The sequence below is a fragment of the Phoca vitulina genome, unplaced genomic scaffold, assembly GCF_004348235.1.
Source record: "Phoca vitulina isolate PV1807 unplaced genomic scaffold, GSC_HSeal_1.0 scaffold28, whole genome shotgun sequence".
In the NCBI taxonomy this organism is placed as follows: domain Eukaryota; kingdom Metazoa; phylum Chordata; class Mammalia; order Carnivora; family Phocidae; genus Phoca; species Phoca vitulina.
The window spans coordinates 18,088,070-18,114,439 of NW_022589731.1; the positions used below are offsets into that span (position 1 = coordinate 18,088,070).

General features: G+C 50.8%; 1 protein-coding gene across 6 annotated transcripts in view; it reads left to right on the forward strand.

The window, feature by feature from the left end:
* Positions 1-26,370, forward strand: part of TACC2 (transforming acidic coiled-coil containing protein 2) — a 73,450-nt gene that overhangs the window by 45,982 nt on the left and 1,098 nt on the right. For 3 of the 6 annotated variants that reach the window (XM_032423066.1, XM_032423067.1, XM_032423064.1), the window contains exons 6-16: positions 636-697; positions 1,821-1,936; positions 3,117-3,288; positions 4,569-4,709; positions 12,064-12,207; positions 12,673-12,749; positions 16,515-16,558; positions 19,133-19,141; positions 22,355-22,515; positions 22,709-22,815; positions 23,166-23,286. In XM_032423066.1, coding sequence (XP_032278957.1) covers positions 636-697; positions 1,821-1,936; positions 3,117-3,288; positions 4,569-4,709; positions 12,064-12,207; positions 12,673-12,749; positions 16,515-16,558; positions 19,133-19,141; positions 22,355-22,515; positions 22,709-22,815; positions 23,166-23,286 — 1,154 coding nt within the window. Of the gene's footprint in view, positions 1-635; positions 698-1,820; positions 1,937-3,116; positions 3,289-4,568; positions 4,710-5,609; positions 5,700-12,063; positions 12,208-12,672; positions 12,750-16,514; positions 16,559-19,132; positions 19,142-22,354; positions 22,516-22,708; positions 22,816-23,165; positions 23,287-26,370 lie in introns of all 6 variants that reach the window. The other 3 variants (XM_032423068.1, XM_032423065.1, XM_032423069.1) reach the window with 2 other exon arrangements.

Consider the following 26,370-nt stretch of genomic DNA (forward strand, 5'->3'; position numbering starts at 1 on the left):
TTTCCCTTCCAGTCATTTGAAATAGGTCATTTCTCTACCTAATTGGACTCTCATAGTCTTTGCATCTGAAAATCTTATTGGTACCAGCCCTGTGGGCACTGGCAGGATTTCGGGAAGTGGTCCAGGTGACTTGCAAAGCCTCTCAACAAGCCCAGTGCAGGAACGATGTATGTTCTTCCCTTGCCTCGGACGGTGCAGGAACGATGTATGTTCTTCCCTTGCCTCGGGGTAAGGCCGGGGGTTCTCAGAGAGGGACCACGGTGGGGCCAGTTCCGAATGTCGTCAGGATGTGGGAACATTCTCCACGTTGCATGTGAGACACAGAGAAAAGCAACACTCAAAATAGACTGTTCTGAAAACTTGGTGCATAGCGCTCAGATCCGTTCCTGCTCAGACTTAATTCCCTTGGACTCTCAGGCGCCCAAATGGCAAGAGCCCCTTTGCTGCAAGTGGTTTACGAGTGGTCTGAAGATGGCTGAGCTGCCCTCCCCTTCCAGCCGAATCGGAAACCTCGAGTCATGGCTAGGCTCAGAGTTTAGAGTCTGGTTCCAGACCCCACCCTGCCTGGCCCAAACCTTTCCTTTTTTTAAAAATTTTTTTTTCTGACACTAACTCTCCTTTTGTTTCTTTTGCAGAGTTGGATTACAGAAACTCCTATGAAATTGAATATATGGAGAAAATTGGCTCCTCCTTACCTGTAAGTCCTGCCTCAGACCAGCAGGGGACTTGCTTTCCATCCTGTCTTGTGAAAATGCAGGCACACCGGCCTCCTCCTGAGCTCGGGTCCCAGATCCAGGGTCCTCTGTGCCCGCAGCGCCCTGGGTGCACAGGAGGGGCGAACTGGGTGCACAGTAGGGGCGAACTGGAACTGGGGGTTAGAGGTTTGTATTCGGTCCACTTCACATGGCATTTTAAGTGAGCAAGGAGAATGCAGTTAGGCTTCCTGCATCATTACTTCCCCAGACTGAGAAAGAACTAGTCAGAGATTTCCTTAAAAAGGTGTAGAAGTGGTTTGGTGGTTTTTAAGGTGTACTATTACCTGTTTCCTTCAAATTAATTGCTTGATGTAACTGAAGATCGGCTCTTTTGGCAAGAAGTCTCTCTCCCCCACACCCGCCATCCCTTTCGCATTTATGGCTGCGATGGGTAGCTGTCCTCCCTGGTGTCCTGTCTACTGCCTGAAGGGCACTTGGTTCCGAGCATGGCCTCTTGTGCTGTGCCTTTGTCCAGTGGTGCTGTCAGAGGCCCCGAGGCCCCAAAGCCTCAGAAGGGCTTGCTGTGATACTGTTGGCCCGGACATACTGCTTGTATCTTTATCTTTCTTTGCATCATTCGTAGATGCTGGGCTTGTGGCTTCTGACCCGCAGTTAGCAGCCCATGCTGGAGGTGCTCACCACACTGGGCCATCACGCTCGTCCCCCCACCCGCCATCTGACTGTGGGCACCGCCTAGGCTGGGGGCTTGCCCACCCCTGTGTTTGTCCCCAGTGGCCGCATGGTTGCGCATCCAGAGGGGTGGCCAGTAAATGCTGGTGGACTGAACAGCGTGCAGCACCCTGACACCATTACGATCCCTCTCCCCTCGACACTGTTCCCAGCAGCACACGCTCACAACTTCCCTCCACCAGCCTCTTCCCTCCCCTTTTCCTCTCCTCTCCACTGGCCAGCACTGGCTTGCTCCTCCCTCCTGGGTGGCTCGAGAAGAATGGAGGCTTTTCCCTGATGAGTTATTTGTTCTGTTGAAAAGAGCTCTGGTTTTCATTTCTATCCCATGTTCAGGCCCCCTGTAGCCGAGCTGACTTGTGCCTTTGATCCCTGCAGCAGGACGATGACGCCCCGAAGAAGCAGGCCCTGTACCTTATGTTTGACACTTCTCAGGAGAGCCCGGTCAAGTCTCCCCCGGTCCGGACGTCAGAGTCCCCGACGCCGTGTTCAGGGTACGGCTTCCATGAAGAGAGTGTTTCGGGTCGGGCTCTGAGCCCCGTGGCACTGCTATCCCGGCGTGGTTTCATTTGCATTGATGTATTCAGGGAGCCCACATCCGGGTCTCTGAGGATCCCCACAGACATACAAGCGGGGTGGGGGTGTTACCGGTAAGGCTGCCCTTTGTCCGGTTAACAGCTGAATGCGTGAGCCCCTTCGATCACCCCCCCGCCGGTGCACACACAACTTTGTCTTGGGGAGGCAGCGTTCCGCAGCATTCAGACCTGGAGTCCCACTCCCACCCCTTACGGGCTGTGTGACCTCATGCAGGCTACCTGACCCTCCTGGGCTGCCGTCTCCTCGTGGGTAAAATGAGGGTAGTCATAAAACGGACCCTGTAGGAATTTCATGAGGATTAAATGAGGCTCTCAGTCTTCCAGGCACCCCCCAACTGTGCAGTGGGCCTGGGGGTGCCTGCCCTCCAAAGCCACCGGGAGGATGAAACGGAGAGGCTGTAAGGAAAGCGGAGTGCTGGGTAGACGTTCACGGTTAACGTGGCTGTGAATTAGCACTGGTTAGGGTCCTGTTCTGAGCCGTGTGGTGCTGGATGGGGTAAGGGAGGGGCACCGCTCTGGGGCTGGGACCCTCCCATCCCCTTACCTGCCCCTTTCTCTGAGTGGGAGGGAAAGCTCTTGCTTTGACTTCCCGAACTGACTTCCGAATCCACCCAGGGTATTGAGAATGATGGTGGTGATGTCGCAGCAATAGTCATGGTGACAGGGACCGCGTCAGGTGCCTCATATGCGGGCAGTATCTCCCTTGACCTTCATCGAGCACTGTCTCATCTCCTGTCCTACGGAAAAAGAAACTGAGATGCAGGACACAGTCACTTCCCCCAGGGTGCACGCCGAGGGATGGGCAGTCTGCTTAACTCCAGCTTGTGCCCATAGCCAGTGACGTCTGTGCTCCTGACCCACCCTTGTCAGCAGGCCCTGGGCTGGGGCTGGACCACCCTCTCCCTCAGGCTGTCCAGCCTACAGGCTCCCTGGCCACCCAACACCCGGCCCAGTTTCCCTCTGGGAACGCAGCTCTGGAAGTGCAGGATCCCTGGGGATGGTGATTGCGTTGGGGCATCCTGGTCAATTTCAGTGGGATTTCCAATGAGACAAGTAAAGGTGCTCTTTGCTTCCTCAGGTCGAGTTTTGAGGAAACTGAAGCCCTTGTAAACACTGGGGCAAAGATCCAGCATCCTGTCACACGAGGACTGGCTCCCAACCAAGAGCCACATTTGCAGGTGCCAGAGAAATCCTCCCAGAAGGAGCTGGAGGTCATGACCTTGGGCACTGCTTCAGACGCGATTGAAATTGTAAGTGGGGTTGGAGGGGCCCAAGATCACTGGGGCTGAGGCCTGGGCCAGCTGGGTCCCATCACCAAAGGGTCCAGCCCTTCAGAGCAATACTCACCCAGCCCCTGGCGTGGGGCCCCGCCCAGTCCCTGGACCACAGAAGCCAGCCTCGGAGACCCCACACCCTAGCCATGAGAGAAAAGCTCTTCATCTTCACCAGTGTGGTTTGGAGTTCTTACCTCACTGCTTTATTTGCCTTCGGGGTTCTTGATTTTCCACTTCAGTCCCTTGGGGCTGCACTGTTGCTTTGGAGGTGACGTCAGTCTGTACCCTGCTTCTCCATACTCTAGGTCAGGGGGCAGAGAATGGTAGGGCAGGGGACACTCCTTTTGGGAAACACTTGGTTTTCCTGGGCGTTGGTGATGAGAAGTCCCTCCTGTTTACAGACCTATTTATATCCCTCCCCTCCCAACCCCTCTGGAGCCTTGCAGAGCAAATAGACCCCCTGAACATCTAAAATGGGCCATCCTTCTAGGTGAATTTTTATTTTTCTCTCTTTTACCTCCTTCCCAGCAATTCCCAAGAGGGTTTGAAGCCATTGAGTTAGTTACTTTTAGTGTTACTTTTGTTGTTCTATATTAGTAGACCATTTATTTCTCATGCATCAGATATTTATTGAGCACCTACTGTGTGGCAGTTAGATATTGGGAAAATATTAGTAAGCAAGAAGAAAGTAGATGTGACTCAGTCTCTCAGATACACACTATGGAAGAACTCGTGCATGACCCAACTTCTGCAGAGCTGGCTTCTGACCTTGGAGTCTTCCCAGTCTACCCGGAAATACTTTTTCATTTGAAATCATCTTTCTGTTATTTAGAAAATGACCTTTATCAAAACCTTTGACACTTATACTTGGAGGTGTTTTCTTGATGAGTTATATTACGTTTGGAAAACCCATCAACTGCCTTGTCTCCCCCACTGAGATTTTCAAATAAATAAGTAAATGGTAACTTTGCTCCCACCGATTGGTTAGGGAGTGAGGGTGGCGTGGGGGTGGGCGGGCACCTAAGGTTGTGCTTCCGGGGGTGGGGGTGGGAGGGTGGGGAGCCTGTCAAGCTCAAGATGCCCATCGTCAGCAGGTGGGAATTAGGATGAAAAGGAAAGTAGTGGCACCTAACTAATACTCTCTTTAGCCTTAAGTCAGAAATGTCCAGCAAATAGGTGCGTGGTCCTTGCTCGGAATCGATGTCACTCTGTGTCTCCTCTATTTTTCCTCTGTGTCCTCCTCTGCCGGCCTTCAGACAGCTCCTGAGGGCTCCTTTGCCTCTGCTGACGCCCTTCTCAGCAGGCTAGCTCATCCAGCCTCTCTCTGTGGTGCGCTTGACTATCTGGAACCCGACTTAGCAGAAAAGAACCCCCCAGTATTTGCCCAGAAACTTCAGGTTTGTAGCCCACGTGTGACCTTTTGGGAGTTTGTGAAAACCTCAGTAGAGAATGAACTCCGAACCCCAAATGCAGTGAGGCAGGATCTAACGAGGTATTGCTGGACATGCTCCAAATGAAATCTCTTTCCCCTCAAAGACTGATGTATGGGTGTTCTTGATCCAAGATGCCAAAATGATATAAATTGTGTGATTACATATAGCACAAACCATTTGTATTTCAAATGGGAAATTGGACCCAAACAGTCATTTTTCAGAAGTTTTGATAACCCCAAAAGCAGTTTCTGTGATTTAGTCACAGAACCAAGGGTATTAGATCACCATCGAGTCAAGCTGTTTATATATATGGGAGGGGAGGCTATCTCAGACTCCCACTGAGATAACATCTGGACTCGGTCTCACATCTGGAGCCAAAACAATTAGCTACTCTGTGCCTTAAACTTGACAACTTAATTTGATACCCTCTAGACTAAGACCCTCAGAGCAAACCTGGAGAGATTGTTCAGTCATTTGAGAAGGCAAAACCATGCATGGAAACTGTTGACCATCTTGACTTAATTAAAGAAACAAAAAGGAAAAAAATCGAAGGAAACAGTGCAGTAAAAATTTTGATCCCATTGTAAAAATCATCTCATATTTGACCACACGATCCTTCCCGACAGACATTCCAAAGGGCAATTACAAAAGAAAAAAAAAAAGAAAGAAAGAAAAGAAATTAAACACTTATTTCATGATCTGCTGAGGTGTTAATTGTGCAAGAAAGCCAGAGCGTGTGTTTTTCCTGAGTACCTGTCATGACACATTCACGTGGCACATTCATTTCTTGGATGTGGGACACATTGACATCCTGTCTTGATGCATTTCCCCTGCGATTTGCTCATCCCCCCACCCCTCGGACAGGAGGAGTTAGAGTTTGCCGTCATGCGGATAGAAGCCCTGAAGCTAGCCAGGCAGATTGCCCTGGCTTCCCGTAGCCGCCAGGACACCAAGGTACGGGTTTGCTGCTGCCGTGCGCTGCTTCTTGAGAATGTGGTGTGGTCCAGAAGTTCCTTTGCTAACCACTGGCTAAGCCAGCAATGTCAGGGTCCTACAAAGTAGCATAAAATTTTCTGAAAAGCTAAAAGCGTAACTCTCACATAAATAGACACTGAGCACATGTCTAAGATCTGCTTACCTCGGTAATGAAGGGAACAGCAGGGTGGTAAAGCAGGTTGAATGGAGGAAAATGGGAGAACCCGATACAAAGTCAGTGGAACAAAGAGGGCCAGAATTTTATTGTAATCTTACTGCAAAGTTCAATGTAAAACTGGTTCATACTGGCTAAACAAGACAATGGACTATAAGCTTGGAGGCTTTTTGTTTGTTTGTGTTCTGCAAAAACCATTTGCTTCTCTACTGAACAAAAATCATTTGCAACTTTCCTGTTTTCTACTAGTGGATATCTAACTGTACTGAGCCTGGACCCTAATCAATAGTAAATAGTGAAACTGAGACCTTCCTGAAACCTCAGACAGGCCCTTAGGCCAGAGTCAATAGAATTACAGAAAAGCAACCCTTTTCTGTAAAGGGCAGATGGTACATATTTTAGGCTTAGTGGGCCATCTGGTCTCTGCCGCGGCTACTCTGCTTTGCCATTGTAGGTCAAAGCAGCTGCAGACAATGTGTAGATGAACGGGTGTGGCCATGTTCCAGTAAAACCCTCTTTACCAAAGAGGACGTTGGGCCATTTGGCCCATCCGCCATCGTTGGCCAAGCCCCGCTCTAGAGTAGAGTAAGATACTGACAGAGCATGCAGAAATCTTTTTGCCTGGCTTCTAAGTTTGGAGTAATTTTTCTTAACAATTTGAATGAGTTGCCGAAGGTGTGCAAAACTGTGGCCCCTCTGAGGATCAGGCCGCCCCTCCAGGCTGATGGGGAGCTGTGGTCTCTGAGGGGCCGCTTCATTCCCACCCCCATGCCGCACCCTGCGTTGGGCAGCCCAGCACGCTCTGTGGCCTTGAACGTGTTGGTGAGCCTCTGTGGGCCTCCGTTTCTCTAGCTGCGAGATGAGGCAGGTTGCTGTAAGGGCTGCAGATGATGTGTGGAGGACGGCGCCGTGCCTGGTACACGGTAGGTGTGCAGTAAAGGACAGTGGCTCTGGGTAGCTAAGCTTCACTTTTGCCATTGTTACCGGATCGGACACTCACAGCATCTCTACTATAGGGGCGGCGGGGGCGGGAGTCCAGGTCCCATTTTACAGATGGGGAAGTGGAGTCATGGAACGGATCCGAGGTCTGAGGGTGATTTACTGACCCAGCGGGAACTAGGACTCCAGTCTCCAAATGGGAGCCCCTTGCCTGTCCCATCTCAAGGAATAGCTCACTTGGTACAGGATCAGGAGTTCATGAGCTGCTCCTGCCCATGTGGTTCCCCTGGAAACTGTCCACAAGGTTGGGGGGGGGGGCTCCCTCCCAGAGACATCTCTCAGTGAAAGAAGGTGGTCACACTGTGGGTGTCCAGACTGGGAATGCTGGGACCCAGGGCAGGGACAAGAACATTAATACACGTTGCTGACGTCCTTGTTCTTGCTGTCAGCCCATGAGCTTGGGTTTAGTTTCCATGAGAAAGATTTTTAGAAAGCATCAAACAGTGAGGATTTGTTTCCCCATTAGATTTATTTCTTGATATCTCTGGGGAGTGGCTTAAGGACAGAATGAATGGCTTCAGGTCTGGCCACCATAACTACAGTATAGATTGAGGCAGGATTGAGCATGTTCTAGTAAGGGTTCAGATTGAGTGTGGAATATTCTGGAGTGCCTGGTGCTCCCCTGCCTCCTTCCTCTGGGGACGCATCAGAGAGGACAGTCGGCAAATATTGGCTGGCCATTGACTTCCTGTAAATGATAGCCTGTTCTCAGACCCCGTGTCCCACTTTTGATGTAGAAAATATTGACACGTGAATCCACTGTGTGTGGGTCGGAGAGACGGGCCCAGCCACCTCCTTATGTATTTCAGAAGGATCTGCTAGAAGAAACGTTGGTGGGGGTAGAACTGTCTGAGAGGGTAAGGAGCATTTTTCTCTGCCATGGTAACTTGTACCACTTTTTAGGTTCCTGTGGGTTTCTTGCTCACATAGACGCTTGATCGCCCCTCCTTGCATTGGAAATTGCTGATGTAGACAAAGAGAAACAGCAGCTGTGTATCCAATTTGCTCTTTTTTCTGCCTATAAATTTAAGCTGCAGGTGACATTAGCGCAGTCTTTTTGGCAGCATGGTCTTAAACTGTTGCTAACACAAAAATGAAATCACTTGGAATGAAAAGAAATCACTTGGAGGGCTGAAAGCAACATGAAATATGGCGGCGGTGGTTTCTGGTCGCTCCTTGAGCAGCTTCACTTGACATTTCCCTGTAGACTGAAAGCCAGCTGAGCGGACCGTCGAAGGACCGCAGTGGGGTTTCCTGTCTCATTAGTCACAAAATGTTAACAACTAACTCCGTGGGGCTGGGGTATTGGGCTGGAGCTCCTCACTGTGTCTTCCACACACTTCTGGCTCAAATGAATTCGGTTGTGTCCTCCTGGGGTTCATCTGACCAGGATGGCCGGCTGTACGGTATAACAGCCCCGAATGTAACCAGGATGGATAGAACGGCAGTGTCCTTTCTCTGTGGCTTTGCGAGGGGTACAAGCTGTGTGGGGGATGGATTTAATCCGTGTATATAACAGATACTGGTGGCGATCCCTAAAGCCATTGGCCTTTCTGGATGAGATACAAAGAATGAAGGATGTGTCTGGGTCATGTGGGAACAGGGATCATACAAATGGCAAGCTTCAGGACCAGAGGAAGTCCTAGAAGCAGGCCCTTTGGGAGGGAAAGGGTGCTAATCTTTCTTTCTTCTTCTCCAGGAGTCCTGGCCGATAAAGGCAGACCTGGATTTTAGGGGGGGCGGGAGAAGGAGTTAGGTCTGGGACAACCTGAATTGGTGAGTGGCCTGATGGCAGGGGCTCCTTCCCTAGTGCTGTGTCCAGAAACCACCCACCAGCCCCGGCATTTCACAACATGATGTCTGAAAGCTGCAAGAACAGGTCTGAAGAGCAGGGACAGAGGCCTGGCGCCTGGGTTTAAGCTTCTGTTTGCCGGCTTGGGGAATTGGCGGTCATCACTCACAGCCTGTGGTGAGAAGGATGGAGGCCACGTCTTGACTCAGCGGGAAGGAGTGGCCAGTCGGGTGGCTGGTGGCGCCTCCTGTGGGTGTGAATAGGGCACATACTGAGTGTCTTCCACCTGTCTGCCATCCTGAGCTGCTGTCAAATTTGGATGCGGCAGCTCCCCAAGGAGAGGCCCCTCTCCTGCCCCACCTGGCACCACGTAGCCTGGATACCCCCCAAGGGCCCAGCCTGGTCCACTCTCCATGACCATGGCCCAGCTTGCTGTGGTTCCACCTTGGTTCCAGGTGTCAGCTTCCCCTGAGGCCTAGCCACAGGGAACCAGGCATGAGGAGGACTGTGAGCCTGGGTAAGTGTTAAGACTGCAAGGCCGGAAGGGCCCCAGGCACGCGGTCTGCAGGTCTGAGGGTGGCGGCACCCTCGGGGTCCCCTGAGGGACCCAGATGTGAGTGAGTGGATTGAGGGTTTGGAAGTTGGTTCCAAAGGCTCGTGCTCTTTCCGAGTTGTGGCCATTTCACATTTTAATTTGTGATTCTCTTGGCGTTTGGGCTCCCCTAAAGCAGCCAATGGGGCCTTATGCAGGAGCAGCAAAGCTTAATCTAAGCCTGATGTTAAAATATCAGTGAGAAACAAACCTATCTCTGTTAGAAGTGATTCTCTGTTGTAAGAGAAAACCAGGGTGTGTACCTTGAATTTCATTAACATGCAGATACTCCAGGCAGTAACTCAAATGGATTCTGAAGTCATCTGTTCCTTTATTGAAAACACCAGGTGGCTGGGGTGAAAGGTGATCATGAGTCACTGTATGTGGTGGTTAACCATTGTGTTTACTTAGAAAGCTCATTAATGTATTTATTTTCCCTTCCCTTCCTTGTTGTACAAAGGATTTAGGCAGCTTTAAGATCATCAGTTCCTGCATTGGTCAGATTTCGTTTCTGCCCAGCATGATAAAGTTAGATGTAGTTCATTTCCCCTCGCACTTCAGAGAGCTGGCTTGTTTGGAGTCAGAACTGAATCTCTTTCTGGGAAACCTTTTGGCCAAATCCCTTAAATCTTCCATTTTTTTTCATCTTCCAAAGGCCCACGATTCGTTAGATGGTGTCTAGTGTTCTTTCCATTTTGAAACTTTATTCTAATTTTTTTTCAAAGGACACATTATTTTACTTAAAAAGTGACAGGAACAGTTTTGTTGGTTTTTTTTTTTTCCAATCCTCTTCAGAATCTTTTGTCTATGAATTTCCTCCACAAAGACAAATAGAGTCTTATTGTCTGGGTATAATTTTCTTTTTTAAAAAAAATTTATACAAGATTTATTTACTTATTTGTTTGAGAGAGAGAGAGCGAGCAGAGGGAGGGGCAGAGGAGAGGGAGAGCTCATCCTAAGCAGACTCCCCGCTGAGCGCGGAGCCCAAGGAGGCAGGACTCCATCTCATGATCCTGAGATCATGACCTGAGTCGAAAACAAGACCTCTGGGTATAATTTTCTATTTACTTCCTGAGAAGTTTCCCATATGACAAGTAGAGCCTTGAAAACATTTCAGACAGCAGAGATGAACCCATGCACGGGAGAGGCTCCACACCCTGGTCTGGTGGCATGCTTTCTTCTGAGAGGTCAGCCTGCCTGCTTCTGTGCGTTGGTCAAATGTCCTGTAATGGAGGCTGCTTTAGGACCTGAGGATGGAAAGATCATGGCATCCCATTTGACAGGAGAGTGTGTCTCCAGGGCCTTCAGTGTGCTCCCTCCCCTCTCTGACCCGAATAATCATTCGGGTCCCCCTGCGCAGGGAGCCCAAATACGCAAGGCCGGGCAGGGCCAGTGAAACCCAGGCCCATTTTTAGGACAACCAAAACCATGTCATTCACCATGCATGTTTACAACTAACTGGGCCTAACTCTGTCATCTCCAGTCCTATCCATTAAATTTCTGCCTGAGTTTTCTAAGTCATTTCAAGTTCATGTTCTCTGATCCAGTAGTGGGGTGAGGTTGCCTGTTCTTGCGATGGACGAGAGAGTACCTTCAGGGGCGCCCCCTCCCCCTCATTGTTGGGTCTTTAATCTTGTCTGCTTCCACTTCCAAGACCAGTCCTCCCTGTTCTTTCTCCAGATCTCTCTTTCTCCTCCACCTGGGTGTTGTGTTCACTGCTCACTTCTCATCCATTTCCCCAGGAAGCTGCAGTCACACTCTGACTGGCAGACCACCATTACTCCACATCGAATTGGACTCTAGGAATCAGGTTTGCCTTGGCAGCCATGCCAGCACCAGGAGGTTAATGCATAGGACTGAGAGTGTGCTTGGTTTGGAGTCTCTTGCAGTAGAATTAGACCGCTGGCCCCCGCTGTGCTGGTTGATGATGCTCCTAACATGGCATTTCAAGTGTGATGGAAATGGCTGAGCTCTTTGTGCAAAGGGAGAAAGAGTAACCACGGTCCTCTCCTCTCTCCCTTCCAGGAGGCTAGTGGCTGTCCTGGACAGTCAGACCAGTGTCTGTTGTGGGTGGGGGTGGGGAATCCCACCACTTGTTGAGGGTCTTACCAACAAATGTGGATACTGTCATTGATCCAGATTTCAATTTTGCCGTTGACACAGCAAACTTAAGGCAACGTAGCTGCAAAGTAACTCCTCCCTTGAGGCATCCAGAAACTAGCTTTTGTAGGTGACGTTGGTTGATAGGTTCAGTAGGCCTTAAGCTTTGTATGAGCACGTCCTTTCAAACAGAGCTAAACACATGCCCACCCCCCTCCAAATTGAAATGCAGACAGTCTTACAAAAATGATCAGATTTGCAGTTATTCAAAACTAGGCACATGCAGATTAGAATTCAGCATCGTTCACCATCAGGCTTTTATTTTGGAAGTGGAGCCTGCTGGAAAATGGCTTTGGTTCTTAAGCACTATGCCTAAATGCCTCTGCGTGTGATAAATGGCAGTGATAAGCAAGCACCAGACATGCTTGACTCCCAAAGTGGGGAGCTGGGGAGGCCTCTGCTATTAAGCTCCTTTGTCTGCCCGTGCAGGTGCCAAATGATCGATTTCCATAGATTGTGTCTGGCCTTTCCCCACTCATCAGTCCAAGCATTTTCTCATACTTCTGATGTTCTTTGTTTCAAAACCATACAACTGACCCATTCATGAGAGGCTGAATGCAAATCCTCTTTGTCATAGGAGTCATATTAACTTTTTTTTTTTTTTTAATTAAAAACCATTCCACAGAGAGAGGCTGCTCACCCAACAGATGTCTCCATCTCCAAAACAGCCTTGTACTCCCGCATCGGGACCTCCGAGGTGGAGAAGCCTGCAGGCCTTCTGTTCCAGCAGCCTGACCTGGACTCCGCACTCCAGATTGCCAGAGCAGAGGTATTATGGCATGGGTGTGGCTCAGGGGAGGCCGGCTCTGGTTTCCCTGGGAAAGCTCCAGTTTCTGCCACATGTAAATAAATAAACACACACACACACACACACACACACACCCACGATCCACAAGGCCAGTATCTTTGGACACAGTCTTTGTTCTGCAACCACTGTGGGCAAAGACGGGTAGCAAACCATCTTTGATCTTCCCAGACACCATTGTTTAATGAGCCTCTGTGGCCTTGTTTGATTTATAACAGAAAGCATATGCCTTTAGTTGCTCCCTGGTGGGGCATTGTGGGAGTCTGATATCTGGTTTATTTCTGTCTCATGCTCCGGGAAATTCTCTCAATACAATTATTGTTTGGTGTAGGAAGTTTTAATTCAATGTCTCCTTATCTCGGGTCTGTGAATTGCTCAGATCTGAATTCAGTCCTCTGGGGCTCACCGCTCTCTTCTCCCTGATGCCAGATCATAACTAAGGAGAGAGAAGTCTCGGAGTGGAAGGACAAATACGAAGAAAGCAGGCGAGAAGTGATGGAAATGAGGTCAGTCGTGATGCTTCCTGGTACCTGGGGAGATGCTTACCTGTGGTCTCATAACAGCTGGTGCGGTCTATGAACAGGGTCTTCCCAAGGCTTAACTGTTCTTCATGAGACAGGTTTATATTTTCACAGACGTATTTTTAGTAATGTTACTGTTATTAAAATATCATGCACCTGAGCTAAATATTGCAAACAAACAAATACATTTGCAATGAAACACAAATCTCCTTCCCACTCAGCCTCCAATTCCAGCCCCCTCAGGTAGCTGCTATCCACCGTTTCTGGTGTATCCTTCCAAGAATTTTCCGTTTCTGATTGCAAATGTGTGAGTGAGTCCCTATATAGACTCCTTTTTTCTTCCAAAGTGGAGAGTGGAAATGTACGTTATTCTACACTTTTTTTTTTTTTAACTTAGCACATCTTTTTTTTTTTTTTTAAGATTTCTTTACTTAGAGAGAGAGCACAATTGGGAGGGGCAAAGGGAGAGGGAGAGAGAATCTCCAGCGGACTCCCCACTGAGTGTGGAGCCCGACTCGGGGCTTGATCTCACGATTCTGAGATTACCACCTGAGCCGAAACCAAGAGTTGGACGCTCAACCGACTGCGCCACCCAGGCACCCTTAACTTAGCAAATTTTGGACAGATTTTTATACAACTTGACCTCATTGTGTAACATTTAATAAATAGTCCTTGTACAGTTCTAATGTTATGAACTTTAGCAGTCTCCACGGATAAACAGGTTATCTCCGGAATTTTGTCTGAATGGTTTATTTCCATTTGCTGCATCTGTAACAGAAGTATAGTAACACCACGTGGTTACCACGTGCCATGTGCTGTGCTCCCGGCTGGAGACACTCAGTCTCTGTTTCTCCCCCACAGCCCTCAAGCAGGGATCATCAGCCCCATCTGACAGTGGAAGGCTCAGAGGGCTTAGGTGACTTGCCCAAGGTCCTGGAGCTTCTAGTTAGAAGAATGTGAATTTGAATCTACTTTTCTGATTCCAAAGCCCAAACTCTTTCCATGGTGCCCAGGGGCCTCCCTCCCTCGTCCCGTCTGACGCACCTTTCGGCCCTTTATTTTCCTTCATGATTCATCATCATCTTAGAAGCTAAGAAACCATCTCTGGGGCTAGAACTTACCCTTGGGTTGTGATCTTAAAAACTGTATTGCAGGTGGCGTTTTTAAAGAAACTTTGGCCCAAACCTTGGCTCTGGCCATCCCAGGGTCTGGCTGCTGCCACCGCCAGTCTGAGAACGGCTCCTGGGGGCACAGTGCATTTTCTCCACACACCTGCCTTTCTGCAGCCGAGCTGAACTGACACGTGGGTTTTCCAGTTGCGAGGGAAGATAGGAGTTAGAGTGCGACCATTTTCACAAGACGGAAGATCTGGTGTGATGCAGAAAATCTCTGATAGTCTTGCTTCATTTTTAAGTCTCAAAGTGTGAAAGTAGGGAATAGATGAATTTTTAAAAATTGGTTGAAGAATTAGTACATTTACAGCGCACTTAATTGCAATGGCAGCTGCTGGTTAATTATCAGAATCGGCTGCCTTCGTGGCTACTGTTTTAGGTAGTGAGCAAATGATTTAGGTAATCCTATCCCCTGCTTTCTAGGTCAAATAGTATCTTCCTGAAAATTCTCCTTAGTTCCTTCTTCCTCCTGATGTTTTTTGTGACCACTTCTGGAGGTGAATCCCAGTGTGCTGTTCACATTGATACTGAGGCCCTGTGGTGGCATCATTTGAAAATCTCTTTCTTTGCTCTCTCTCTCTCTCTCTCTGTTTTTGTTTTGTTTTGTTTTGTTTTGTTTTGTTTTTGGTAGGGGAGTGGAGGAGGGAGCAGCATGGCTGTAATTTTTTGCCTGCCCTGAACATGAAAGCGGGGCATGCTGGGAAGGCTAGAAGTTCCATCTCTGGGGGCTCCCCCGGGGGCTTCAGCGGGTGCTGTTTACTAACCAGTATGGTAGGACTCAGGGGTCACCAACTGGCACAGCTGCACTCGTGTTTGAAGGCCCACATGTCCACCTCTGGAGCCAGACCTGGCCAGGTAAAAATCGGGCTCAGCTTCCTAGCTGCTGTGGGCCTGTTCCTTAGCTCTGTCTGACTGGCCTCATCTGTGGAAGAGGGTGGACCTCAGCGCCTCCGGGCAGTAAGGCATAAGGGGTCTGAGAAGGTTCCACAGGCGTATGTCTGGATTCGAATCCTAGCTCTGCCACTTTGTAGATCCTAGAAAGGTTCTGGATGACCACGTGCCTCAGTATCCCCATCAGCAATTCTGGGGACCCTCAGGGCACCACCCCTTGGGGTCGCTGTGAGGACGAGATGCAAATATAGTGCCATCGAAGCAGCTTTGGACCACAGGTCTCCCCACACCGCTGCAAGGACACGTCCCTTACCTGCTGTGGCCCCGCCTCTGTCCTTGGCAGTGATGGGTTTAGACGGTGCAGCCCCAAAGGTCCATTGCTGTTTTGGGATTCAGGGATACAAGGAGGTATTGATTAATTACAGAAAACACAAACTGCTTCTGTGTAGGATTCAGAAAGAACCCAGGTGGACTCATGGTGTGGTCACCTTTTTTGTTGTGGGTTGGCCCTTGAGTGAGGCACTCTCCTTGGGGCCAAGGTCAAGAAGGTCAGTGATAGACACCCAGCAGCTGTGAGGCTTTAGACTTTGCAGAGTGCCTTCTGCTTTCACTGGCCTATTTAACCTCATCTAATTCCCCCATGATCCTACACAGGGTCTAGGGAAATCCTCACCATACCAGGGAGTAAGCTGAGCCCCCAGTGTGTGGGACCAGCTGTAATCAGGGTCTTGACTCCATTGGTGGTTAGCAGTTCTTGGTTCTCTTGTGGAGAATAACTAACTATTGGTTAATGTAAGTGAAACCCTTGAGTCTTTGTTGAGAGTTTCCTTCCAGAAGGTTGACTATGGAAGGAGGGCTTCTTCACTCCCTGGGTCTTTCCACCCGGGGGCAGCAGTGAGGCAGTCTTATAAAGAAGGGATCTTAGTGCTTTTGTGTAGCCACGGTTTGGTTGAAGCTATCCAACAAGTGTTACTGTTCCCCATGTCCCCGCCTCCAACACAGGTGACTAAGTAGTGGCCCCTGGGCCTTGAGGAGCTGCCTCTACTCACGTACTATGACGCCATACGTGTGAGACATTTTAGAAAATTCAGATAAAATGTCATGAAGTTCAGAGGAGAAATCAGGGAAGGCTTCCTGGAGGAGATAGCATTTGAATTGGACCTTGAGAAGCAGCTAAGACAATGAGAGGTGGAAATAGGGCAGGGAAGGTCATGGAGGTGAGAAACCCCAGAGCCAACAAAAACTCATTTGTTCTCATTGAACCACTTGGTTCGTGATGGTGGGGAAGGAGGTAAGCTTGATGAGAGTGATCAGGCTTAGGGTGTGGAGGGCTTGGATTGTCAGGCTGAAGATTTGGTCTTATTTTTCTTCTCAGTGGGCAGTGGGGACACGTGGAAGGTTTTGCACAGGGGCATGGTGTGGTCAGAGTCCTGCACTAGGAAACTGGCAGGCGAGAATTCTACCACTGAACCACCAATGCTATACTAGGAAAATGAACCTCCTTGGGTGTGCAAGAAGAGGGTTGAGGTTGGAGGTAAACCTAGAGGGGTGAGCCAACTATGACCAAGAAATAAGACTTGTCCTCCAGTGTCTCGGTCAGGCTGCTGATGTCCAGCACATGGGCCCCAGTACCAAGGAGAAACCGTCCTATTGTCACGGTTCCAACATGTTTTTGCTTCTCTTACAGGAAAATAGTGGCGGAGTATGAGAAGACCATCGCTCAGATGATAGGTGGGTGTCGTGATGGGTGGGCTCAGGCCTCCCCGAGGCTTCTGACTCACTGGGAGGGCTCTGAAGATAGACTCTCAGCGTGTGTTCGTCTTAGGCCCCTCTTAGAGCACGAAGTCCTTGAGGGAGAGAGCAAAGCATCCCAGAATGTGAGTCTGGGGGCCTCCTGGAAACACACGCGAGCATGTCCCTTAGCATTATTTGTGCCTGTGGGAAGCCATGGCGGTCACCTCCAAGGCCACCATTGAGCCAGGACTGCCCACCTCATGGGGAAGGAGACTTAGGTCAGTTCCTAGGATGTTTGGGGGAGTTTTTGCTCATGGGAGACACTAAGAATCAAATCCCTAAACTCTAACTTAGACTCAAGTGACAAAATCCTCAACCTTACGCAGGGTTCTCGGGCAAGGATAGTGGGACCCGTGGCAGTGCTGCTGCCCGCCCCACCTCTCCCCTCCCTCCTGCGATTTACCTGATCTCACGGAGATGGCCACAGACTCAGAATCCATCTTAACCCGGAGTCCCTGGCAGCGAGTACCGACGCTGCTTTGGCCTGCAGTAAAAGGTGACCTCAAGTCACAACCGATACCCACCTGACTCTTTAAAAAAATAATAATAATGAGAAAAGATCCTGCAGAAGTTCCAAGCCTGTTTTTACACTGATGATCACCATTCAAAAATGATGTTATGACTTGGTGGGGAGTGGCAGGGAGGAATCTCTTTATTTAACTTGCTGCTTAGGTCCGTGATACTAGTTTTAAAAGAAACTTTTACTCCTAAGGACGTATGGAGTAAAAAATCCCAGCTCACCGCAAACCAGTTTCTGTGTCGAAGCTGGAGGCTGGGTTAACAGATGACTCCTCTCTCTCAAACATTTGGATCCGAGTCACCCCACACCTCTGGCTTGTCCCAAAATAAATACGAGAGCAGGCTTGGGAATGGCGAAGAGGCCAACAACTGAGTGCTTTCTATTCAAAGGAGCTCTAATTTTGATGTATTTTAATAAAGGCCATTTCTCCCAGATCTCAGGGAAAGCCCATTTGGGGTGTTTCTAAGGATCAGCTCATGGTATATGCTTTCTATCAAATGAAACTACTTTATTAAATTGGTATAAGAATTTATGAATACATATGGATGAGATAAAAAAACAAAACTCTTGGAACTGAAACTGCTGTAAAAGTAGTCAGGAAGAAGGATTTATGTCTTCCAGTATACAGCGTTTGGCACTCTGAGCACAACCTTTTGGCCTCCTGGAGTCTCGGGTTGTGAAAATGCACCTCAGACCTACAGTGGCTCATCTGGAAAGATCCTTCTGCGTCTCAGAGTTCTTCGCTGTTATTTTTGCTCTTGGTGATGACATTTGGGCCAAAGTTGAGATGGGGGTAAAAGGGCACGAGCTTTGCCCCTGCGAGAAGGCTGTCCAGAGCCATCTGTTAGCACTAAGCTGACAGTTTTGATACAAGCAGACATTCCCTCTTAAAAACCGAAGAGTAGGCTCTGTCTGCCTGCCTTAAGTGGTCTGTCCCTGTTGGACAGAAAAGATGATTCAACTCTGATTTCCTCGCGGCATATTTGCAGGTGAGAGTAGTTAGAAGTACATTTCAACTCTAGGCAAGCTGAGTGCGTGGAACCCTGACTCCAGGGGTTCTGGCTACGCACGCCCACCCCCAGCACCCCAGCCCCTCCCCTGGGGAGACCTGGTATGTTTGGCCTGCGGATTCCTCTCTTCAAGAGCTGTGACCTCACCCCTCCGAGCCTTTTCCTGTTTGGGGGTGTTTGAGCACTCCCGGCAGCTCCTGAGACCCCTCCAGCGTCCTGAGTGGCGAGTGGCACTGTCATTCCGGAGAGGTGTGACAGAGCACGTCCGCCCCTGGTTCCCCATCCTCATGCACCTTCAGTGTCTTCTGCATCAGCCACTTCTCAGACCTTGTCCCTCAGGTGGCACATCTGTGGCTGTCATCCCATCAGTCACTACTGGAGGGCATGTGGATGAGGGCTGCTGCGGGTTTCGAGGTCCTCGTCACCTTGTAAAAAGGCAGCGTGGGGCTGAGGCACAGCTGGGACTTACTGTCGCTGTGGGTGGCACCTGCCTCCTTTCTGGGCAGGCCGTGAGTGGAAGCATACCCACATGGCTCATCTGGGTCTCCTGTCTCTCTTCTGGTTTTCACCCACCTCACCAGCATCCCTGGTGGGAGGGAAAACTCAGGCCCCAGGAGCTTGGCAGTCCAGGGCAGAATGAACATCAGTAGTGTTTTGAAGTTAAAACCAGGTTCCACCCGACCTACACGAGCTCCTCCTGGCTCCCGCCCCGCTCTCTGGCTTCCGTGTAACCCTCACAAATGTTCCACGCCAGCCCGACATCTGTCCTGCCATTATTGTCCATTTTCGTGCCATGTTACTAAAACCGAGCTCAAATATTGACTATTTAGGATTCAGAACAAAAAGAGACCTCTGTGCTTTTTGCATTCCAGGTTGTTGCAATTGATTTTTTTTTTTTCCTGCTTTCCTAACAACTGCTCTGATTATCTGTTTTGCTTCCATTTTCTGTTGCTTCTTGCCCTTTGCTTGCAAAACAAACAGGCAAGCCTGGTAAGTAAATGCTTTTCACCTAATTTAACACTTGCCCATCGCAACCAGTGTTGGTTTGTTTGTTTCTGTTTTTGTTACTTTTGCTGTTGTGTATTTGCTGCATTTCTTCCCCACCCCCCCCCCTCCCCCCCCCCCATCCCCCTACATGGTTTAATAATGTTTTGCTTGAAGAAGCCAGAAACCTCTCCAGGGGTACTGTTTTGTGGTTGAGGCTAGAGCCTTTTGAGTTTGGGGCTGATTTCCTGATTTGAAGAACCTGAGTGCATTTGTAATTTACAAAAAGATTGGCGATGCATTCTCACCTCCTCGGTCTCCTGGGAACCGGGAAATTCTATTTTTACAAGCGTTTATGGGGAGGACAGGAAACCTGAGGCCGGCTAAGTCTCAGATCCAGGAAATGAGATGGACTCCGTTTGATAAATGGCTCTTTATGAGCCAAGTGAAATGTATACATGGTCTCAGATCAGCCTGGAATGTGCATTGTGCAGTGTGCTGAGGACTAAGGAAGCAGCTAAAACTCAAAGAGTAAAAATAAGCGTTGGGTCACTGGTGAAGCTTTGAAGCGGCTTTCCTTTTGGGAATCTAGGTGTAGCAAGCCGGCTGCTGGCAGTTTGGTTCTCCCTGTATGTTAAAAAGCTCCCCCTTTGTAAGTCACTGTGACGCAACATCACGCTAATTTGGGGGAGCTGGTGATGCTGTCAATAATGGGTCAGTGATCCTGGGTTCTTACTGTGTGTCAAAGGCTTTATGTACATTTTCATTTAATCTTTCCCCAAATACCATGAGATAAATACCGTGAGCCCATCTTTCAGCTCAGGAGGCTGAGACTCACGGAGGTTAAAAACCCTGCCCAGGGTGGCCGGGCTGGGACGTGTCAGAGCCAGGACGGAACCTGAGCAGTCAGGGTCTGGCTCCTGGGCCCTTCACCTCTGCCCTGGTAGCGGGAGCTCCGAGAGGCAGGGCTGGACGTACATCAGGCATCTTCCAGGCCTGTGGCTCTCCAAGCGTGGCCCCCGGACCTGCCGCCTCAGTGTCATCGGGAAACTTAGCACAGATGCAGAGCCTCGCAGACCTGCCAGACCAGAACCACTGGTGGGGATGGGGACACTGCAGCCTGTGTTCAGGCAAGCCCCCCTCATTTGGGTGTGCACTCGGGTGTGACAACCCTTTCGTTTTGGAGATGAGGCCCCGGGTCCCTGAGAGTCGGGACTTTTGAGTACGTTTATCTCACAGCTGGAGCTAAAACCCAGGATGTGCCCCCCTCCCCGTCCCTGGGTGCTTCCCTGCACAGCACACGGCAAAATAGACCTAACTGCAGGACACAGGAAGATGCCTATCTACCCGGAACCTAAGGGAAAGAACCCAAAGCAGCATCCCCCTGCCTTTTTTTTTTTTTTTTTTTTGAGTTTTTATTTAAATTCCAGTCAGTTAACAGTGTGATACTAGTTTCGGGTGTACAAGATAGTGATTCAACACTTGGGTGCAATAGCCGGTGCTCATCACAAGTGCCCTCCTTCATCCCCAGCCTCCCCCTGATTTTAAGGGAGCTCCCAGGTCTATTATTAAGAAGCCGGTGGAGAGGCATGGTCATGAGCGCGGCTCTGGGTTTGGATCGGGCTCCGGGGCCAGGCTCCCCTCGCTCATTCCCAGCACGGATGTGTTGGGGCATCCTGTGACTCAGGCGCTGTGCTGGGCCCTGGGATAGAGAAGTGGACAAAACAGACTCCTGCAGTGTGCGTTCCGGGCAGACAGCCGGCAGACACACGGGCGCTTGCACGTCTGGCCGTCGCTGGCGAGGGAATGGACTGGAGAGTAGGGAGGAGGCGTTCCCCGCAGGTGCTCAGGAAGGCACCTCTGGGGAGGTGGCCTGGTGTCAGGGACCTGAGTGAATGAGCTCTGGGGCCACGGAGCCCTGGGGCAGGACCGCCCGGGGTGTGCCAGCCCGTGTAGCTGGGGCAGGTGGGGAGGGAGTTCGGATTTCATTCCCAGTGCACAGGGAGGACCCTGGGGGGCTCTGAGCTAGAGCCCGGTGACCCAGTTTGGACTTAAGGAAGTTTAGTTTGGCGGCCGGGTGCTGGCTTAGGAGCATTAAATGAATAGAACAGTGAGCAGGGCGCCTGACGCGTGGAAGAGCTCAGTGCACGCTGGTTGTTGTTTCGTCTGTCATCGTTTCCAGAGCCATCCACCCTACGGCGGCCAGCCCTTGGAGGTAGTCCTGGGCATCAGGACCCCTGCCCAGGTGACCTGGGGCTGAGGGGAGGACAGCTCTGCAGAGCTCCTTCCCCCAAGAGTTCTGAGAGGGGGCTTCTCCTCCCTCCACTCTCTGTTGTCACCAGAGGTCCAAACAGATGGGAACAAAAGGTTCCTCGCCCACCCAGACCGTGACCAACGGGCCAGCACACAAAAGATAGCGCCGTGTGGGTGAGGGGCTTTTATGCGGAGTGGTCAGAGAAAGCCTTTCCCGTAAATACGAGATGGTTTGCAAGCTGTTTGGGGGAGAGTGTTAGCGGGTGGTGGCCCCGAGGGGTGGGGTCGAGGACGGAGCCGTTCCTTTTACTAGGATCAGCCACTCTGAACTGGGCCAGAATTAATTCTTTTGTACCTAACTGAGAAACTCACTTTGCCAGAAAGAGCTCCATTTTTCTCAGAGTTAAGACATTTGCTGTATCAAAGGAAATGTCCGTTTCTGTGCAAAGCAGAGTTTCAGGGCTGAGGGTGATGTGGGCTTTGGTTCCCGGGATGTTTTAAGGGATGAGGAAATCTTTTTTTTTTCCAATAACCATCTCTTTGTTTTGATAACACATAGAAAGGCCTGTTCCTCAGAGCCCAGACTACTGTACCTTGTAATCTCGCTCAACACAAAATTCAGTGGTGATTTTTTCCACCTTATGGATCTGTTTGCTGTCGTCAACCGAATAGAATCACTGGGGCCTTGAATGTGGATTTTTAAGGGTCTGCATCGATCAGGTTCAAGGACAGTGGCTAGTTTCCGTCCCATCTCACACTGCAAAGGCCCAGGTCCGGGATGCTGGGCCCGTGGGTGTTGTTCCTTTAGAAACAGAGTCTGGGTGGGCTCGGGGGGGTGGGGGTGGGTCTGTCCAGAGTCTGGGATGCCCTATACTCAGGCTGAGTTGCATCTGAGGCCCCAGCTGTCCCTGAGACCGGGTTGGGATCCCCCGGCCCCATCGTCTGGATTCTTGTGTCTCTTGCCAGAGGATGAGCAGAGGGAGAAGTCCGTCTCCCACCAGACCGTCCAGCAGCTGGTCCTAGAGAAGGAGCAAGCTCTGGCCGACCTGAACTCCGTGGAGAAATCTCTGGCCGATCTCTTCAGGAGATATGAGAAGATGAAGGAGGTCCTTGAGGGTTTCCGCAAGGTATGTTCGTGTCGGCAGAGCGGGACGCTGGACAGGGTGGGTGGGGAAAGCTGGAGCAGGTTGGGAGAGATCATAGGGACCTGGACTTGGCGGTCCAGGGTTCCAGCAGCATCAGGGAGTTCTCGGGGTTCCCAGCACCTGGGGCATTTCTTCTGTGGGCGTGACCTCTGTCCTCTGTCACCTGTCACGTCAGAATGAAGAGGTGCTGAAGAAGTGTGCACAGGAGTACCTGTCCCGGGTGAAGAAAGAGGAGCAGAGGTACCAGGCCCTGAAGGTGCACGCGGAGGAGAAGCTGGACAGGTAACGCAGCCTCGGGTCCGCTCCCGGAGGCCTCTCAGCACCCCGCCAAGGCAGGCCGGGCTCTCCAGTGGCACCGCTCACACTGGCTTGGGGAGGGCGGGTAATCCACTTGTGTTTTTTCACTGTGGCTTGTGATAATAGTGTACTCTTGAGCATTTTGATAAGTGAAGGACACACATTGCAGTTTCCAGGGCACCCACTCAAAGCACCGCAGCATCACGGGAATGGGGGCTAGGGGTGGGGCGTTCTCATGGGCTCCTGCTGCCCAGAGCTGGGAGGACGAAGGTGGGAGGGGTCTATGGGGAAGGGTGACCGTTCCTGAGCATCCCCTCCCCCCGCTGTTTCCACAGGGCCAACGCCGAGATCGCGCAGGTCCGAGGCAAGGCCCAGCAGGAGCAGGCTGCCTACCAGGCCAGTCTGCGGAAGGAGCAGCTTCGTGTGGACGCTTTGGAGAGGACGCTGGAGCAGAAGGTAAGAGCCGAGGGCGGGGCGCCTCCACGGGGTGGGGCTGGCCGGACCCAGAGGCCGGGCTTCTCTGTGCTCCCTGCAGCTCCCGGGACAGGTTTAGACCTCATGAGCATATGCTTGCTCTCCCTCTGGAAGATCCAGTGTAATGCTCGCCCCGAGACTGTCCCCCTTCTTGCCTTTCCTGGAATTGCTGTCTGCTCTGATGTTTATTGCTGCTTTTCATTCCTTGTCAACATTCATCTGTCACACATTTACCAAGTATCTACAGTGTGCCAGGCAGAGTACCTTACCCCACATCCAGCGTGCTTTACTGGTGAGGGAATGGGGTAATCACCAGGCCATGTTGGGGTCAAAAGGGCCCCAGATGTCCTCCTGCGTCCATGGATGGGGGAGCCCTCCTGAGGTCCCTCAGCTTGTCCTGATTTCTGGTCTAGCGCCCAGTCTACCATACATACCTTCTCCCTGGGTATCCAGACAGGAAAACCTTTCCACCCAGGGGTGTCATATGAGTCTGAATCTGGGTAAGTGAGTGCCACACAGCTCCCTTCCTTAAGTGTGTCTCTAGAAAGGGAGTTCCCAGACAGCAACCCCATTCTGGTTGATTTACTGAGCCTTAGGAGTCCCTTGGATGGTTATCAGAGAGCCCAGTGTCGTGGGGTAGCATCACTTCTCATGCATTTGGGCCTTAAAGGGCAGTCATGGGGGGGGCGCGTCCTTAATGGGTAGATGGCATCTGAAGTCCAGCTTGTCTCCCAAATGGTCTGCTGACCCAAAAGCACCCAGTGGCCTCTGATTGACCCCTTTCCTGTGCCCATACCCAGCCAGGTTCCAGGGGGGCTGGCTATGGGTCCGAGGTGGGTCTGGGCCAAGCAGTGGGCACATACTACCTCTCTCTTCACCTAAATGATGTCAGGGACAGAGCCCTGGGACTCAGGAGCCTCAGGTTCTCCCCCCCCCCACCCCCACCCACTCCCCGCCATCCATTATGACCCTGAGCAAGCCTCACACTTGCCCTCAGGTTGTATAGGTTTGTCATGTTGGAGGTTGAAACCTGAAGATTTGGAAGAGTCCCTCAAAAGGGAAAGAAGCGAAGAGGCGGGACTGGCCCAGATACGCCAAATCTCTTCAACTGCCTCAATCTTCCAGGCTCTGCTCCTTGTTCCTAGCAGGGAGCCCAGAGTCCGAGGCGTCAAACACAAGCATTTGCTCGTCCCATCGATATTTATTGAGTGGCACTGCATTGCTCGTCTGGAGCGGGTGTTTATTTTTATTCTTTGAATATTGATAATCCATGTGTAGCATATTTGGTGACTCTTGAGAAGTGGAATATTCATTTAAAGTAAGGACCACATTCCCCCATCATTTCGGGCAGGAAGGCAGTTGTGCATCGAATGTTTCCAGGTGAGAAATGTAGCAATATATTGGTTCCCTTCTATTTCCCTCAGGCTTTGATGGTGTTTGAACTGCATCATGGTGTTAGCTCAAGTAATAGAGGTAAAACCAGAGTCGGGATAGGTGTTTTCTAGGCAACCTGGCCTGTTCAGACTCTTCCACTTGCCAGATGAAGGTGATGCTACGTATTCTGGCAAACTGAAAGACAAAGAAGAAGGCTAGGTGGCCTGCCCAGTTTTGGAGAACAGAAAAGATACAAACAGATCTATAAACATAATTCAGTCTTAAACTAAAACCGAGGAGGAATGGGTTCATCACACACGTTCTCCCCTAAAGGACTCTGAGTGATACGGAGGGGTCGGTCTCTGTTTTAAAGAGATTCAGAAGCATGACCTCCCCCCACCAGGCCCTTCTTAATCGGAGGCGCTGGAAACCCAGTGAGCTGAGCTGCACGATGGCCGAGTGCTAGACAGTGGGTTGCTGGTGCCAAGATGGAGCTTGAAGAACCTACAGGAATCTATAGGGAGTGGGTCTGCTACTGCCTCTCAGCGGTCAGTCGCCGAACATTATGTTTAATAAGTAAAACAGCAAAGCCATCTGGGGCCAGGCCAGCCTGAATTCTCCGGGCTTCCGGCGTCTGACCAGCTGCGTGACCTTAAATTAAGCACAGCACTTAACCTCTCTGAGCCTCGGTTACCCACTGGAAAGTGCAAATATCAGTGGCTCCCCCGGAGGGACTGGTGTGAGAACCTAGCGGGGCCAGTGCTTGGGGCATGTTGGGCACGGTGACTGGCACACGGGAAGATGGAAAGTCGCCATCCGCGGCCCCAGCAGACGCCGTTGTGGCAAGGATCCTTCCAGGATTCAAGGTTAGAGCCACGTTCCCACAGAACATCGTCTTCCAACAGACGTTTCGGTGCCTCTCAGAATCGAGCCTCTCAGAGCTGGAAACTCTAGAAGGGGGTAAGCCGAGGTGCTGTTCCAGGTGATCTCTCCTAGTGGGGGCTGGTGGCTGGACTGCAGTGAGGGCTGCGTTTCTCTTCTATTGAGGACCTCTCGACTCTTCCCGACTCTTCCCAATATGGACACAGTCACGGGTGGCGCCCGGAGCCCAGCCTGGAAACACAGGACACGTGGCTCCGGGCGGGACCGTGTCTCAGGAGGTTTCCACGATTTCCAAGGAAGGGCCCCGTTACAGTCTCAGGGGAGAGGCTTGTGGTTAAGACTCACCTTCCATGGCGACCTCAGAAAACTGGCTGCAGTATGTTCCTGGGATACCAGAAAGATCTAGCCCCCTTGGAGAGGGCTGTTCGACATTGGCTGTTGAAGCAGATCTGCATCAGAGCAAAGCCTCACCTGCCCTTGGACTCATCCCGTTGGATCCCCACACGTAGAGCGTGGATGGTGTTGTCTGATCGTTGGTGTGAGCATGTGGTTGGCTTCCCTTGCTTCCCAGCACGGGCAGGGCGTGGTGCGAGGAGCATCTGAAGCCAGCTTGCGTCTACCCCTGCCTCTCTCCTCGACTCCTCGTGTCCACAGCACCTCTAAATAATGCTAGCGACCCTATTCAAGTAGAATTGCTTAACCCCTCCTGGTGGCATTTCTCAAACAGACCACCCAGGAGCTCACCCCAGACCATCTTTTGTGTCCACATCCTTCAGAGGCAAATAAAAGAAAGTGAACCCATACTAGTCA